Source organism: Phlebotomus papatasi, chromosome 1 (genome assembly GCF_024763615.1).
Source record: "Phlebotomus papatasi isolate M1 chromosome 1, Ppap_2.1, whole genome shotgun sequence".
In the NCBI taxonomy this organism is placed as follows: domain Eukaryota; kingdom Metazoa; phylum Arthropoda; class Insecta; order Diptera; family Psychodidae; genus Phlebotomus; species Phlebotomus papatasi.
This window is the reverse complement of record NC_077222.1, coordinates 86,355,174-86,373,377: the sequence shown is the minus strand read 5'-3', so window position 1 is coordinate 86,373,377 and position 18,204 is coordinate 86,355,174. Positions and strand designations below refer to the sequence as shown.

At 33.1% G+C, this 18,204-nt stretch overlaps 1 protein-coding gene across 3 annotated transcripts in view; it reads left to right on the top strand.

The window, feature by feature from the left end:
- Positions 1 to 17,835, top strand: part of LOC129797920 (tyramine receptor 1) — a 118,490-nt gene extending 100,655 nt beyond the window's left edge. For 2 of the 3 annotated variants that reach the window (XM_055840802.1, XM_055840803.1), the window contains exon 2: positions 13,507 to 17,835. In XM_055840802.1, the coding sequence (XP_055696777.1) occupies positions 13,640 to 15,028 (1,389 nt within the window). In that variant the 5' untranslated portion in view covers positions 13,507 to 13,639 and the 3' untranslated portion in view covers positions 15,029 to 17,835. The remainder of the gene's footprint in view (positions 1 to 13,506) is intronic. The other variant, XR_008751373.1, reaches the window with a different exon arrangement.
- The last annotated feature ends 369 nt before the right edge of the window (positions 17,836 to 18,204 follow it).

Sequence of the window (18,204 nt, the reverse complement as noted above, 5' to 3'; positions counted from 1 at the left end):
TGCAAAGTACCTTTGAAGTATAGCATCTAAGACACAAGTTCGAATATCTCGCAAAGACTAGGGCGCTTTTCAATTCCTGCTATGCATAAAAGTGACTTATTTTCACATATTTTTCGTTTAGACTAGCTTTCTTTTAGCAAAAAAAAACTAAGTAGTAAAAAATTAAATTCAGTTAGCAAAAATTTAAATTGTTCAAAAAGAATTTGATTTGGACAGTGAAAAATTAAATTTTGCTACCTAAATTTGTTTTAAAGTAGAATTAAATCTTATGATGTCTAGACACAGAAAAATTTTGACTCTAAATTTAAGAATGTATTGGATGAGATCATATATTCTGTCACTAGAAGAGGTTGAAAGTTTGGAGTGGTATATCTCAGCTCCTGATGAACATAATTGGATGAGTGAACTATTGTTGAAAAGCTTGGTTCATAAGCTTTTAGAATCTGGTATATGTAATTGGCTATGGGTAAATCATGGTCATCCAGAACCATTTATGTCGAAGAAAACACATTTTGCAACGTCTTTTTTGGCCATCTACTTCTGGGACCAGGAGTGACCCACTTTTCTCGCACAAGGACTATTTGTTAGAGGAACTCAAATGGTACAATTTGTGGTAGAAACTTTTTTTTGGACATCTTATTTTTTTTATTCATCGACTTTTGCAAGAATTTTGAAGTGTTAAACGCAAGGAAAAAATTACAGAAATCCTAAAAGAGTGGTTTCTGGAGGGGAAGGATAGACGTGGGGATGAAATTGATGTGATATTTGGATTCCTTGGATCAACTTATGGGGGAGTACTTAGAACATTCCAAGTCGATATCTTCATTAGTTTGTCCAGAAAATGAGATAGAAGGATTTCTGTCATTTTTTTCTATGCGTGTAAAATGTTAAAATTCTTGCAAAAGTGGATGAATAAAAAAAAGTAAGATGTCCAAAAAAAAGTTTCTTCCACAAATTGTACCTTTTGAGTTCCTCCAACAAACAGTCCATGTGCGAGAAAAGTGGGTCACTCCTGGGTATGAATTCTGAGATGCGTGAGTTTTTCACGTGAGAAACTCACGGGTTTTAGATCGTTTCCTGTAAGCCTTTGGTGAAGTTTTCATAAAAAATCTCACGTGAAGCACTTACAGCATCTAAGAATTTACATGAAAGTTTTTACGAAAGCTTGGCAAAATGCATACTAAAGATGATCTCACAGCCGTGAATTTCTCACGTGAAAAACTCACCATCTCAGAATTCACCCACTGGTCCCAGAAGTAAATGGCCAAAAAAGACGTTGCAAAATGTGTTTTCTTCGACATAAATGGTTCTGGATGACCATGGTTTATCCATAGCAGATTAAGTATACCAGATTCTAAAAGCGTATGAACCAAGATTTTCAACAATAGTTCACTCATCCAATTATGTTCATCAGGAGCTGAGATATACCACTCCAAACTTTCAACCTCTTCTAGTGACAGAATATATGATCTCATCTAATATAAGATCCTAGGAACTCAAATTGGACGTGAATCCCTGAGGCGTTTAAGTTTAGAAGCTCTGAGCGAAAGAAATGCGCTAGAATCCCTAGCTCTTTCAAGTTAAGAGATCGAGAACTTAAGTTCAGCATTAGCAGGAAAATGAAAAATGTCTACAGATTTGCAAATTGCAACTAAAACTAAATGATCAAGGATTTAGAATTAGGGCATTGGCATTCATTGGATGGGATTTGAAATTAAATTCATGGGTGTTTCTGTTTAAGAATTTTCCATTTTTCTGTGTGTACACATTAGAAGCAATTTTCGTCAAAAATTGCCTTTTTTTAAATTCTGACGTTTCTGTCCACAAGGATAGGGGACATTTTCTTTAAAAAGGCATTTTTAAAGAAATTTCTCCTAGTGTGTAGAGGCCTTTACTGTGATATCGTTTAGCTGTACAAATAGTGAAACTAAATTACATTATGACGGGGTTAAGATCCTTGTAAAAATAAAAAAGCAGTCTATTTGCAAAGGTACCCCAGTTCAAAGCTACCCCACTTCCCTCTACTGCCCATTTGTACAGTGTCCTTTAATTTTAATCACTTTATACACTTCTCTACTGGAGGATCTATAAGACTTTGGCCTGCATTTGACCGTCATTGTACAAATTCATCTAGTATTTTGTGCAAAGGTAGTGAATGTAAAGCTCTTCTTGACCCGATTTGTCCGGTTAATAATCTCCAATACACGAGAAAGGAGACAAGAAATTCCAGAAATATCATATAAAGCGTAGAAAGGAATAAATCAAGACCAGATCAAAAACAGTGTTTTAAGTTTTCATCTTCATTTTCCGTATATCCTTTTACACAAATTGATGAAAGTTATTTTGAAATGAACAAAACTTAATTTATTAAATCAAGACTCTTTGTTTCACTCCAATTTACGCGAATATTGTTTCGATGAGAAATGGAAAGAGCTGTCCTTTTGTCACTTTTGTCTGGCTTATTAATGACATAGAAAGTGCAGGTACAATTATGCAATTTATTTAATTCAAATGAGCACAAAGTGTAAGGTATTGTTTTATATGAAAGTTCCCACCTGCAGCGAGGAGTTACTTAATTATATACTCCTATTTACCCATCAACAAAATATGGTGGAAATTGCAAAATGCAGGAAAAAAAATGGAAAAAATCTGCGTTGTAAATGGTGAATAATATATGGGACAAATTCAGAGTATGTCTCTTACTCTGTTATCGCATTTTACCCATGGAATATATTGGTATGTAAAACGACACATAAGTATGTAACCGTGAAAGCTCATTTTACGATCGCATAAAAATTTGAATACGCAAATGTAAACATGTACATTTCCGATGGGATGAAAAAAAATACGAAGGATGCCGCTTTTCGTGCCCATTTGCAAACCACATGACAGAATACTGGCAAGAATTTTATTTTAATTCTTGTAATACAAATTCCTATAAATTTTTGTGCTGCCTATCTCCTGAAGTCATGCTCCTTCGGCATTTGCCATGTGTGGGGAAGAAATTAAATTACATTGTGTTAGGAGGGTATCACATAGAACTTGTTAGGCAGCAACATGGGGCAAATTTATCATTTTGTGGGAAATTTTCTTAGAGTCGATAAAATTTCCCTTCATGCATCCCCTTTATGCTTTCTCACGAACTTATGTCGATATATAGATAAGTAATGTGTTAGACGCGTTTAGGGAGCTTTAAAGCTCCTCCGTGTATGCCATCGACACTCCGCTGAAGTGATTACGATGTATCTCCATCGTGGTAATTAAATTTTGTCTATTGTCACTTTGGAGCATGATTGACAATCGAGTTGAAACATTGTTGAGAAAGTTCCTCCTTTCGACCACCAAGATGATACACAAAATACCAAACTTCTCAATAATTAGCACTCTATTGTGTTATATAATAGCAAAAGTTCCTCTCTTTCCACATCAATTAACTCAATTTTCATGTTATCTCCCTTTCATCGAAAATATTATCTTTATATGCCAAAATACATTTTCATTGTTACAATACACGGATTCCATTTAGCTGAAAAGGAATCACAAACAATTTCCCGATACATCATTCACATAGGATCTATTGAATTGCGAAGTATAAGGATAATATGAAGAAGTGATGATGGAATCCGGCAAAGGGGTTTGTCAGTCAGTCAACGAAAACGTACAATAATCTGCTCTAAAACTGGCAATATGTCGTTGTTGCCGTTTTCCGCCAGATTAGTAACTTATTGTCTACAGGGATTCTACCAAGTCAACAACATCATCCGCCAATATTTCGTTCGAATTACTTTTCCATCGGCTGACTTTGTCCTATTGACATAAAGCTACCAGAGCGGAATTTCCGCAATTATTTGAACCAATTTTCTATTCTATACCTCATGTTCTTTGTTAGAATCATGCAAGATGCCCCTTGAGTTCTTGGATATTGTGTGTATTTATCTGAGAAATAAATATAGATGAGAAATTCATTCTGCACACTTCATTAGCCATTGAATAAACCAATAAGTTTTGTAATCAAATAGAGCTTATCGTCGCATTATTTCCTCCATATAGAAAAGTATCCTTCATGCTGGAAAGCAATTTGATACTTGAAAAAGAGAAAATTTCAATAAAGCCTAATCACATTGGCGAGACGTTTTCATATATTCTTGATCGTCTATAATATCTAGAATATACTCTCACAATTTCTTCTCAGTCATTTGCTTCACGTCTAATAGAATAGGATTTATACTTGACTAAAAGTTTGGCCAAGTATGCAAAAGAAGCCGACTCAATTGATAGACACTCCAATGGGACGTTGAGGAAGATGTTTCTTCTCCTCAAACATTTCACTTTAATTGTTTGTTTATTGACAAGCAAAAGGAGAATACGATAAGATGGAATGGAGATTGTGAAGATGATAGAAGAAAAAAATCCAATTATTTTCGAGATGGTAGCATTTAATTTCAAATCACTGTTTATCTTTTTTATCATAATTGGAATATTCTACATCTTGTACAAAGCGATGGATAACAAAGCAAATAAATATACGAAGAGATAGTAAATTAGTCCCAGCATTATATTACTACTGTATACACCAATTAACTTCTAAACTAATTTAGTTATGATTAGGTTGTAACAAATTGGGCAGTATTTATGCAAAAATGCTCAGTAAATAAAGAAAACAAAAATTATAAATTGTAAATACACAAAAATAGTGAAATTTTTTGACAAGGAGGAAATAAAAAGATAATGAACAGCATTTTCGATTGAACTTACAAAAGGATTTTCTGACCACTTTTTGATTTTTTACTAACCAAAATTGAATGTAATGGCTCCGGCACAACTTTTAGATCAGGAAATTTCATAAATCAAAATTCACTTCCCTTTCTTTCTTAAAAATTTTGCATAAGTCTATATCACTTTTTCTCACTCTTCCTTTTCTTTTGAAAATCACACCAAATTAAATTTACTCAAGTCCAGTTTTGAGTCCGATAGAGTGGAATAAACTTATACAAATCTTTTGATAAAGAAAGCGGACGGGGATTTTGATTTCATGAAATTTTATCAATTGTAAAGATGATCTATAGGGTAAGTGCTCATAATTTTGGACAGTTTCTAAATTTGGACACTTTGAGGGTAAAATTGGACACTAAAAATAAATTGATTAAAATGATGGATTTTTATTCCAATATTTGATGAAAAATGAATTCTATCTAAATATTTGTTCTTTTTCGATGATTTTGACACTAAATACGTTAAATTTTGAATATGATTTGAGTTGAAATTGCTTTGTTGAAAATTAAGTGTGAGCAATTGCTTACGAGAAATATGACAGAACTTCGTGGCTTACTTCAGTCTTATTTAGTTTTGGTGAAGTACTAACAAAGTTTGTTTGCTGTTTTTGAGTGATATTATTGAATATTCATTGAATATTGTGTTGATTCACGTTACTGATGATTTGTACATTTGACCTGAAGTGAGATTTGCCTTGTGAATTATATTTTTCGTGTGAAAAATGGGAAATTTTTTAAGACATTCACCAGTGAGGTGATGATTCTTATTTTGGACAGGTGTTTTTCTCACGAAATTTCGTGAAGTTTTAGCTTTTGTGATGACTAGGTTGGACAAATGTCTGGAGAAACAAAGGAGCATCATCTCTACGAAAGAGATGTAGCGAGAAATGCCTTGAAAGGCTCCCGGAAAGGTCAGGGAATGAGCGAATCTGCACGTACTTGGAGTATCGAAGTCAACTCACTTTAATGAATGATATGGAAAGTTTCCGGGCTTCTTGTGACATTCTACGTTTCCCTTACATGAACAGGAAGAGGACTTGGTAAGATTGGTTCATAAAATGAAGAACAATGGGCATCCTATTGAGGCGGATTATCTGTCCAAATTTACAGACAAGTTGTAAAAATTAATAACCAAGTTGTCCAAAATAAGAGTCAAATTCACCTCTACATATCAATTCATTTTTAAACGTATTAAAACTAATTTTAGTAAAAATGAGATGATAAATAGCTTGCCAAGTTTCTAAACAATCCTTCTGAAAAAAGAGTAACAAAAAAAGTCAATTAGTATTGAAAATATGGCACTTCAGACTTGGGATATCGATGCTTATATGCAGACTGTCCAAAATTATGAGCACTTCCCCTAAGGTTTGTTAGTGACGACTCTGGCACACCCTTTAGACCAAGAAATTTTCATGAAATTAAAATTCACTATCCCTTTCATTCTCAGACGTTTTGCGTATGTTTGTCTCACATTTACGATCTCAAAATTAGATTGAACTAAATTGAATTTAGGATGATGCTCAAAATTAAAAGAAGAGTGTCAAAGAGTGTAACAGACTTGTGAAAAAGTTTGGGAATAAAAGGGACGTTAATTTCGATTTCATGAAATTTTCCTGGTGATGGTTTCGTTTTCTTAGAGCCAAGAAAAATAAATTTGGTCAGTAAAAAACAAAAACTTATCAAATGTGACTCTAATTTATATTATGCAAATTAACACTCAAGATGATTATGAAATAATGCTCTTAATTTTTCTTTTGCTAAAAACTTGAAAATAAATTTGCCTTTATGGCTCTGGTACACCTTCAAGATCAGGATAGTTTCATGAAGTCGAAATTCGCATCCCTTTCTTTCTCACTTGCTTTGCATATGTCTGTCTCATTCTCTCGCACTCTTCTTCTTCTCTTAAACATCACTCCAAATTCAATTTAGCTCAATCAAATTTGGTATGAGAAAGAATGAGATAGTCATGTGCAAAACATGTGAGAAAGAAAGGGTTTTGAATTTCGACTTCATGAAATTTTCCTGATCTAAAAGGTGTGCCGGAGCCATTACTGCTTAAATTTAAATGTTACAGACCAAAATTGAACAATTAACTGACTAATTTTAATTTTTAATTGGCAACATTTTTACTGCTCGAACTTTACAGAGAGAACAGTGTACATAGCTCCTCAATTTTGAGTTATATTATATTATCCTTTAATGGCTCATATTTTGGTAGATTTTTGAAAGTCTGAAGTATCGAGTTTTTGACTTCACGCTGTCTGTCCATCTGATCCGTTCGTATGTTACCATAGCTATAAGCCAAATGGTTAAAAATAGCAATTTGGATATTTCGGGGAACCCTCAATAAGTCGACTCAAAAACGGTTTACACGACCTTTATTTCCCCGACCTCTCTCCTTCTGCGCTTGGGATTATGTTTTGTGAGGGATCGACTTTTCTTTGTGTTGGTTTCTGTTTCGACTATTTGCCTCAGTCCTCGCCATATTCTAAACCCTCCAAACAGTTATTACAGAAACCAATATAAATAAAAGTCGATTATGTGGAAGCACTTGGTAACAGTATAGTGATAAAAAATGTTCGTTTCTCATTGAAATAGGACCATAAATCCTCGTACGACACTGAGAATCGCAAGAGACAATAAGAACATATTATGATATTTAATAATGAAATAACATATTCAATTATTAAAAACGTTATGCATCAGATGCAATTTTGGATCATACAGTATACAAATTTTTATATTTGTATAAAAACAATATTCAAATAAATGAATAGATAATATCGACATCAACCAGTAACATTTCTTACACAGAAAAAATTATTTTGTCAAATTGTTCGTAAATGTTTGTGAATTACTACTGGGGACTTATGAAATGCTCGAAAATCGTATTACCCATAAAACATTTCGTAAAAATTTATATTTCTTCACAAACAGTGTTCGTAACATGACCAATTGACCAGCATTTTTTGTCCTTTTACAAACACTTGTTCGTATTTGTTTGTTTCACAAAAATTTACGAACAAATGACCAAATTTTACCAATAGTCTTTTTTGTGTGTTGCGGACATTTACGAACAAATGTTTGTGAAAGAACAAAAAATGCTCGTTAAGTTTGCATTTTATTTGTAAAAAAATATATAATGTTTGTGAGAAAAGTACAAACTTTTATGAACTTTTTAGTGAGTTAAACGATTTACGAACATTTTGTAAAAATTTACAAACAATTATACAAAATATTTTTTTCAACGTAGTGTCTTTTTACCCTTTTTACAAAATGATAACTATTTACAAAAAAAAACTTTGCAAAATACCAAAATTCTGGTGTTAATTTGGTTAATTTGCACGCCATCACCAACACCAGAAACAACCAACCATATTATGGTCTTGAAAATTCCACCGCGGCGTCTAAAATTTAGCATCCAACACCTGACCAGTGTTGAGTATGCACCACTTCAGTGCAGAAAGAAATGGAAAACCACTAAAGAGTGAAAAGAGGCTTGCGTTGGGAATGAAATAACACCGTTTGGTGATGCGAATTTATCCCCAATGGAATATATGGAAGGGTACTTTTGCATTCCCTGCAGTGTTGTTGTCGAGATGTTCCTCATGATGGCGAAATAGAGCCCGACTGGTGGATGATACCCTTCCCTGTTCGCGGAAAATTCTTATTTTCCGCTTCTTGCTTCCAGAAAAGACTTTTATTGGCAGTAACTGGTCTGGTCAGTCATTCGGTGACTGACCTTTCGTGTATGGCAATGTCACACGACAATTTTCTTATGTGATAAGATCAGGAAAACCGTTCGAAAACACGTTTTACTCTTAGAATATAAATTTGCAAGTGCGATTTGATGTTCACTAATCTTAAATATCGAAAATATGAAGTACTCGAAGCCAGAGTATTGCGAAGCCTGAAAGCCTTCTCCTACTGGTTATTGTGTAATTAATTCGGTATATATCTGGTTATAACCAGAAATTTGGCCATGCACAAAATTAATTATCCTGTACAACACACCATATTTCATTAATCCGAGACACTTTCACCTATTCTAATCATAATCATAAAATTATATCATCAGAATTAATAGACAGTAATCAACCAATATTTTGTTTGGTTAAGATCGTGAATTTGGCATCTGGTGAGTGCTTTTTCTAAATTTTGCATTGTTTATAATGAAAAATTTACATTAATGTAAAATACAAATTAGCTCATACAACACACCATTTCGCCTTAATCCGAGACACTCTTTGAGTCCGGCTCTCTTTTTGACTTCGACCAATAAAAAATCACACGCAAAACTTTTTCAATAATTATCATGTATATAAACATTGCTGTTCAAACGTTAAATAAGACCATAAAGAAAATTCTATTACCAATAAACGAGGAAGAAATCAAAGCTTTTTGATGTGTTTTCATTGAAAGTTGTGGGAGAAAAAAAATCAATTTATTTGTATTTAATTACTGTCAACGTTAATGTATATGCTCTAATTTAATTCGTGCTGAGATTTTTACTACCAATACAACATAAATAAAATAAAATAATTTAAACAAGTCCCTATATTAATTGATGACGTGAGAAAACATGACGTATTGTGCTTTAAAAGATGAACATGATATGGAAAGATTATAAACGACAAAAAATATCATGAATGGGTAATTTTGCGTCATACCCAAACAGCTTAGGGTGACAGAATTGACTACTAAAAAGCAATTTATGTGCCATATAATAGCCATAAAGAAAAGGAAAAGATGCCATGAAGATTTACAAGTTAAGGAAAATTTTTAACTTGACAGCCAGCTGACGAATTTTTGTTCCTTGATGATGAAAATTTTCCTGAAGGGGCTTTGCGAAAAAGTTACCATGTGTACAATACTTCGTAAAATGTAACCATCAATAGTTGACTATGTAACCTTTGGGACAGATAGAGTTATAATGTAGTGTAATTTTCTAAATTCAATCATAATATTTACACTTTATTCAATACTTTCCTTTCATGTCACAAACTCTGTCTTTGCAATAAAGTTCCGTATACAACCAGAAAAGGAGGATTAAATGTTATTGTACGACCCAACGTCAAGGGAATATCTGAGTTGTTAAGCTGGGGAAAATATCTAAAGTTCAGTTGGGGAACTGGAGTCATGGATGAAAACGCACGGTTGGTGAATTTGAATTTAATATTTTAATAGAAAAGTTTCCGGGAAGGCCTTGTGTGCCAAAGAAGTTGGCCTATGGTTAGACATACACCGCACATATAATAATGAAAATTGTCTATGTAATGAGTGTCAGGGTATACATTTAAACAGCTAATTGTAATTAAGGAAATTCAGTTAATATTCAACTAACGTTTACAAATGCTTCAACATTTTACACTGACTTTATTATGGAATTTCAACATAAAAAAAATGTTGAGAGAGAAAATTTCCTTTCCCGCTGGCTTATTTTATTTTATTTTTTTATTTACTCTACCATCAACGATGCTCTCCGTGTCATTTGAGGTTCTCACTTAATTATTTTAATAGCCGAGAACACAGAGTTGGCAAAACTTTCGAAATATTTCTCTGCAGAGAGTGATAGTATCTATGCAAGAACCTTGATTATCATTATTATTATCATTATGATTTTCACTGACTTCATGAAAACTTAAGACATAGTTATATTAATCAGATAAAGAGGAAACTACGTTGGATAAGATTGAAATAGCAGAGCATTAATTCTATTTGTTACTGCTTGATTTCCAAAGTTTGTTTGTACTAAAACTAATAGATCTATAAAATGGGATTAAAGTTCTTAACAATATTCCATTTGTCCTACTTATTTTGTTTCCTTTTTTTACCAACAAAGTAATCTTTTGAATTCAGAATCGACTATTGAGAGATGTACAATGTTTCCTGAAATAAGAACGATCCACAACCCCTCAAAGAATTTTCAAAAAATAAATTAATAAATAAATAAAAGTAAATAATAAAACAAAATTAAGTAAACGAATTTAAATCGGGGTAATACAATATCTAACGCAAATATTTCCGAGCATCTCTATTAGAATATCCAAATTATAGTCGCCTGATTTTCACAATAATTTTCAAAAAAAAAATTTTTAAAGAATTTTTTTATAAATTAAAATAATAAAAATTGAAAAAAAGACTAATCCTAAATCTTTAAGGATTAACCTAAATTAATCCTTAAATTAACCTAATCTTTAACTAAATTAAAAAGGTTTATTATTATTTTTTAAAGTCTTTTATTTTTTAATTCGTTTTATTTTAGAGTAAGGGAGTATTTCATGTTTCAAATGTATAATTCTCAATCATTTATCCCTATTGGGGTCGGAGGACCATGATATCCAGTATAGCAACCAACGTCTGACGATTCCCCGCCAATTCAGGAAGATGTTCGGGTTCGATCTCAGGGTGCTCTAAAGCAATATTCTGAATTTGATTCAGCCACCTTGTCCTAGATTTGCCCCGAGATCGAGGTCCCCGTCCATTAACACTGAAAATTCTTGGAACAAATTTGTACCTTCTAGGAGAAACAAAAAGACACCCAATATTAGTAAGGAATTTCTTCCAAAAGCCCCCATCGAAGCGAGAAGGACGCCAAATTTGTGGCATTTTTCCAGCTACACTATTTATGCTTTCACTTTTTTTTTTAAATTCGAGATTCCTGAGAGTCTCTTTTCCTCCTGCTGTCAGCACTCTGATGTGATAAAACATTGTTAAGTTGACTTTTATTTGATGTTCCTTATGAACTTTCGCCACCTAAATCCATCTCGACTGAAGTATAATTCACCTGTAAGATGAAGCGGACGAAACCTTTTGAATTACACAAATTTGTTTCCGGCAATGGGAGCAAAATGTTTATACTCGATTTCAACTTTTAGAAACAAATTTATATAAAACGAAATTGACTCGAATTTGTAGATATTCCACCGTATCAAAAACAAAAAAAAAATTGGAACAGAGAAATATCTTCTACAGGTAGGGGAAAGTCGTCTGCCTTCAAACGAAAAATGGAGTTCCAAATTTAAGATTTTTTTCTGAAGAATCCACAAAATGGATTTTATTTTCTACTACACCAAAAAAATCTCTTGTTCATTCGGCGTATATGATTACCTCATTTAGCACTTGCAAGTCCTCAGTTTTTCCTTCTGAGGAAATTAAAAAAGTGATGTCGTTTTGTATGAAGGCAGCTGGCATAGTCTGCCTTCAAACGCGACGCAGCTGCCTTTAAATGTTTTTTTTTTCACTGAGAATATTGAATCAATAAAACTAAATGGGCTATAAATGATTAGGTTGAAGCCTAACGCACTCACTAAAATCATCACTGCAGTCAAAAGACATTAAACAATAACTTTTCTTCACATTTTACTGAAGCACTGTTTTGCACATGAAAATTTGGAAGAAAAAGCCATTGAAGTTGAAAATTGTCAACTTGAAACATCCCGGCCGGAGCAAGATAGCAGGTTATAAGTATTTGTATGATATTCGTCAGACCAAAATAGGAGTTCGATTTCACATGTTTTGATGTATGGAAAGATAGGATTTAAAGGCACACGACATTAGCATTTAAAGGCTGCTGCAGGGTGATATTTGCAAATTTTCGCCACCAACAAAAATTGTTTCATCTGAACCAAAATGTATTAACAGAAATATTAAGCCTGATTAACCTTCTATGTGTCACAATGGAAGATTTATTTGTAAAATGATTTTTACTATGAAAAATCACATGATTTGTGGAACATCAAAATTACACTTTAGAGCTCATTTTCATTTTTTTTTATCTAGCATCTAGGAAATAGGAGCTAGGCTCTCCATTTTTTGATGATTTGTGAGGATGATGGATAGCTACCTAATAGTTAATAGAATATAATTTATGCTTTTGAGAACAACGAAAAAATCGCAACATTTGAAGGCTGCTGCATTTAAAGGCAGACGATTTTCCCCTACATATTTGTTCTAAATAAAATTGTTCCAATATTTTGGTCAGTGTCCAAAAGTTTTTACTGTATATTTTGTAATAATTCTCTACTGATATAAAATTAGAAGTATTATCCACATGAAATTATGTAATTTTTTTTTTAGTCCTTAGACACTTCGCGTTCTTTGATTGGCTAAATCTTTGAATGCTTTGACACACTGCTCAACCAAGGATCGCAAGTAAACTGAAAGGACTTTTATATTTTTCGGGAATAAACCTTTGAAATATTATACATTTTTAAATAATTGCATACCCTTCCTAACTTAAGCTGCAAAGCAAATTTGTGACCATTACTATAAGTTCTACCTTTTAATAAAAAAAACTTAGTTTATAAGCTTTTTGGAAAATTTCATTTAATTTGACCGTTTACTTGTAATAAATTATAAAACAATTTTGTTTTCTTCTCAAATTATAATTTAATCATTACTTTTCATATATTAAAACCGGTGGCAGCCAAAATCCCGAAAGCCAAAATCCCGAAAGTCAAAATCCCAAAAGTCAAAATCCCGAACGCCAAAATTCCGAAGAGGCCAAAATCCCGAAAGCCAAAATCCCAAAAGCCAAAATCCCGAATGTTCAAAATTCTAATTACCACGTTCTAAATCATTAATTTGGCCTAACCATCTTTTTGAGGTAGCATGCTTTCATCTCTTATCTAAAATTCCTTTACATATCAACATTAACTCTGACAAGCTTGAACATTCTTTTGAAGATTTTTAGCTAGACATCTAACACTATGTGCCTTGTCTCTCATTGCAGCATCAATATGTCATGTCGGCTCTTCTGAGAGGATATCATGTTCCGTTGCACCTACACTTTGTTACACCGGGCACGTAACTACGAGATTACTTGAAGCCTGCCGTGTTCTCTCGAGTGAGGGAGTCGATTCAACATGACCATAACGACAGTGATGATGAACATTAGCTTGAATTCGTCGGACGATGGATGTCCGAAAGTGGTGCAAGTGTGGTATCCGACCGTTCTGGGCATTGATCTGGCTGTGCCACAGTGGGAAGCTATAGCCACAGCTTTGGTGCTCTCACTCATAATCCTTCTAACAATAATTGGCAATATCCTTGTCATTCTCAGCGTCTTCACGTACAAACCACTGCGCATCGTACAAAATTTCTTTATTGTTTCACTGGCCGTGGCAGATCTAACCGTTGCGGTTCTCGTGCTACCTTTCAATGTGGCATACTCAATACTCGGTAAATGGGAGTTTGGCATTCATCTCTGCAAGATGTGGCTCACCTGTGATGTACTGTGCTGCACATCGTCCATCCTCAATTTGTGCGCTATTGCTCTAGATCGCTATTGGGCCATCACCGATCCCATTAACTATGCCCAAAAGCGAACGGTGGAGCGGGTTCTGTTACTGATAGCAGGAGTATGGGTGCTGTCGCTAATCATCAGTTCACCACCACTGGTGGGATGGAATGATTGGCCAGAGGAATTCAGCAGCCAATATCCCTGCCAGTTAACGTCCAATCGTGGCTATGTGATCTACTCGTCCTTAGGTTCTTTTTTCATACCCCTAGTTATTATGACAATTGTATACATCGAAATCTACATTGCCACCCGGCGACGACTCCGGGAGCGTGCCCGAGCGTCCAAGATCAACGCCATGGCCCTACGAAGTACGGGCGGCAAGGAGACTGCACCCCCACAGCCAGATCAAGAATCTGTGAGCAGTGAAACAAATCACAACGAACATCCAAATGTGTCGGATTGCACATCCAATGCCAAGAGTCTGGAGAAGAGGCGAAAACGTGAGAAGAAAAAGCTAGAAAAGCGTGTGAAGGAAAAGGCAAAGAAGACAGACTGTCTCCTGGAGGCGCCGACTGCACGCGAGGACTCGGTGACGGAAAACAACCAGGAAGTGTCATCGGAGAGTGCAAAGCCCAATGGTGATGGTGTGACAATTACTACAGACAACGACAAGGATAAGGGCAGAAAGGGTGATACCAAAAAGCAATCAATGCGTCGCGCAGGTGGTATGTACCAATTCATCGAGGAAAAGCAGAAAATTTCACTGTCCAAAGAGCGTCGAGCGGCGCGAACGCTTGGTATAATTATGGGTGTATTCGTGGTATGTTGGCTTCCGTTTTTTATTATGTACGTCACCCTACCCTTTTGCCGTTCGTGCTGTCCCTCGGACAAGTTAATCAATTTCATTACATGGTTGGGGTACATCAATTCAGCCCTCAATCCCATTATATACACCATTTTCAACTTAGATTACAGAAGGGCTTTCAAGAAACTCTTAGGCATTAAGACGTAATAATCGATGTTATATGATATGGATAATGTTGTACATAGCACTTACCCTAAAGAAAATCCAACATCGTCTTCACTCTGCTGCGCGAAAATGCCGAAAAAAAAGTACATCAAGATGGGGCTAATTGAGAAAGTAGAAGTAGAATCTTATAGCAAGAGAAGTCCATACAATTTACAGGTCGTACTACATCCGCTCTTTTACTCTATATATATATAAACTATGGCTTAAAGCACAAAGAAAATCACCGCAATTGCAAGTCGTTAATATAATCATTTATGAAAGTCATAGTCATAATTCAATTAGGATGAAACAATGAGTAAGGCTAGTAAATTTATCGATGGCTTTCTGAAATGTTTCATACACTATAAGGATACGTTGTTAACAGTGTGTTTCAAATGTTATGTCTCAAGGATGATATAATTTTGCAAACACTCTCTTCTTTCCTAATCTTCAACTTAAAAGTTAGCTGGCAAATTTACATTATCCGCTTTACCAGTGTCAAACAAGAATACTTTATGAATGCTTTTTGAAAATATGTTTGGTATATAGTTGTGGTCAAATCATATCAACATGCTTACTACTTTCCTACTTCTACATAAACTTTACATTAATATTGCAAAATAAGAATTTTGTAATGGATACATGTTAAATTCTTTCAATAAGTTCAGATAACTCTTATCAAACCAATGAAATTCTGTCATGGTATTTTTCCATAAAAAAGCATTAATAACATATAAAATAGTTTTGAACAATTTTTTTTTAAATATTAAAGTTTGGTTTACTAAAAAACAAAAATTTTTACAAATTATAGAAACGAACTAATAAATAATCAAATAAAGATTGCAATAAAATAGTAAACATATCGTTCGGAAGGTTGGTACTTTCGAAAAGTCATATGGAAATGGATTTGTCAGTAGTGGTGCCATCTCTACATAAACTTAGATTTTGGAACCGATTTTAATTTATTGAAAATTTGGAGAATTTTTTTTTTAATTTATTCAACCATAGCCAAGATTGAAAAACCAAAAGAAATTGCAAAGGTTTGACCAATAACCTTACTGGAAAAGTAAAACTACAGTAGACTCTCACTCAATCGACTCTTTTTCAATCGGGCAACAAATTTTGTTTGACAATTTTCACGTTTAATTATGAAGCTAATTCGCTCAAATTCGCTGTAGTTCCTCTTATTTTATCATGATTCTTTATAATTAAGCGCTTTTTGTGGAATTTACAAAGGCTTTGACGCTCAATTCTATCGCTAAACCGGATGACATTTTGCCCCATAATCCCGATTGAGAGAGAGTCTGCTGTAAGTTATATAAGTTTAAGAAGTTTTTGAGATGTATACACTAAACCTTAATTTTGTAAGGGAAGAGGAGGTATAAAAGTTTAAGCAAAAAGCACCTCTACAGACAGAATGTTTATTTATGGAAGAAAAAGTCCCAGTACACCATAATGTTTGACTTCAAATAAACAGATGAACAAATACCGAAACCTGTTTTCTTAAGAACTTCAGAATTTCAAAATTTTGCAACTCTAAAGTTTCCTACCATCCCATCTAGAAAGAAATACGTATTATATATTAAAATATGTAGAAAAGAATTATTTCAGCCGCTTGTTCGTTTCTCTTTGCTTTATTTTTGTAAAAAAATACTATTTTTTTTTTATTTATTGGTTTAATAAATTATCTAAACATGTTAAACTTACATATGAAAAAAAATTGAGATAAGACTAAATTAGTTCAGCTCTCAAAGCAAATATTATAATCTTACCATGAGACTTTTCATTTTAAACACACTGTGTGTACAGCACATTAAATTTAAGTGACAACCGAAACACTTAAAAAAAATAAAATTAGAGATAATATGAAAAAAATCGGAAAATACTCAACTGTGAATATAAATTGAAAAAAGGTTATAGATGCATGAAAAGAAAGAAGTTTTATAAAAATCTTTCATAAAATGCACTGCATATCTTGTTAAGAGTCTATAAAGAATTTCAAATGTATTTTAATGTTCAGTTATGAGTATAAAAAATAAGTTTCATAAAAGACTGATAATTTAGTTAAATAAGTTTAAAAAAAAAATGTAGATATAAATAAATTTGTGTCTGGAAATTGTCTTGCGATGGTTCTTAAATAAATATTTAAATCAATTAGCAAATTTCCAGAAATATTGTGGATAAAGCGTTTTAAAAACAGAAGAAAAAAAAACATATTGCCAGTTGATGTAATTTGACCAGAAAGAGAAATATTTATTGTAATGTGATTAGAAAATTATTTAGTTTGGAATGATAAACCATTGTGAATGTAAATACAAAATATAAATAGTAAGACTATTTAACCTACATTAGAATTCATTAGTTATAGCAATATATGTAATTGAACTTAATCTCATAGTAAATATTTAAATGGAGAGCACTAATTATTCTATATAGACCAAACACAGAAACATAGGGTAATGTAGTCATTTATTTTGAGCATGAGGAAATCATTCATGAAATCAATGCCATTTCAATAATATACACACACAAAGAGCCCTAAAGAGTATATTATTGAAAGAGCAAAAAATTCAATTTCTCTGAAAAAAAAAAACATCAAAACTCCTCTTATACTCTTCATGTTATACTCAAATAATTACAAATAAGTGTTATAGAAGATTTGTGTAGTAAAACATTTTAGAGACCCAAAGAAGCATCGTCCCTACGCTGATGATGTAATATCCCTGGATATGAAAGAGTATTAATGAGAATATTGTGAGTTCATGTAAACTAAAATAGAAATTAAAAAAATAATTATTTTACAAAACAAAGTGATTTACTAAACCAATCTCTTTTCACTTGAACAGCACGGTAGCTCCTGATAAACATTGGCATTCAATATCAATTAACATTGTCTATCGAAGAGAAATTACTCATTTTACGTTCATTTAATTATGGATGATAATGCCAAAATAATTGCAATGTATCATAAATCAGTTCTGGTTCGTCCTTAATTCCAAAACATTATTTTTCGATCAATTAATTTTCGTGAATTTCAATTTTGAACTAAAGCAATCATCAAGTTTTTAGGTATTCCAAATTTTCATAACAACTTTTCTGAAAAGCCGCATTGGTTGTGAAGTAAGAAAAGAAATGTAATAAAATAAATATTAAATAATATAATATATAATAGTGACGCG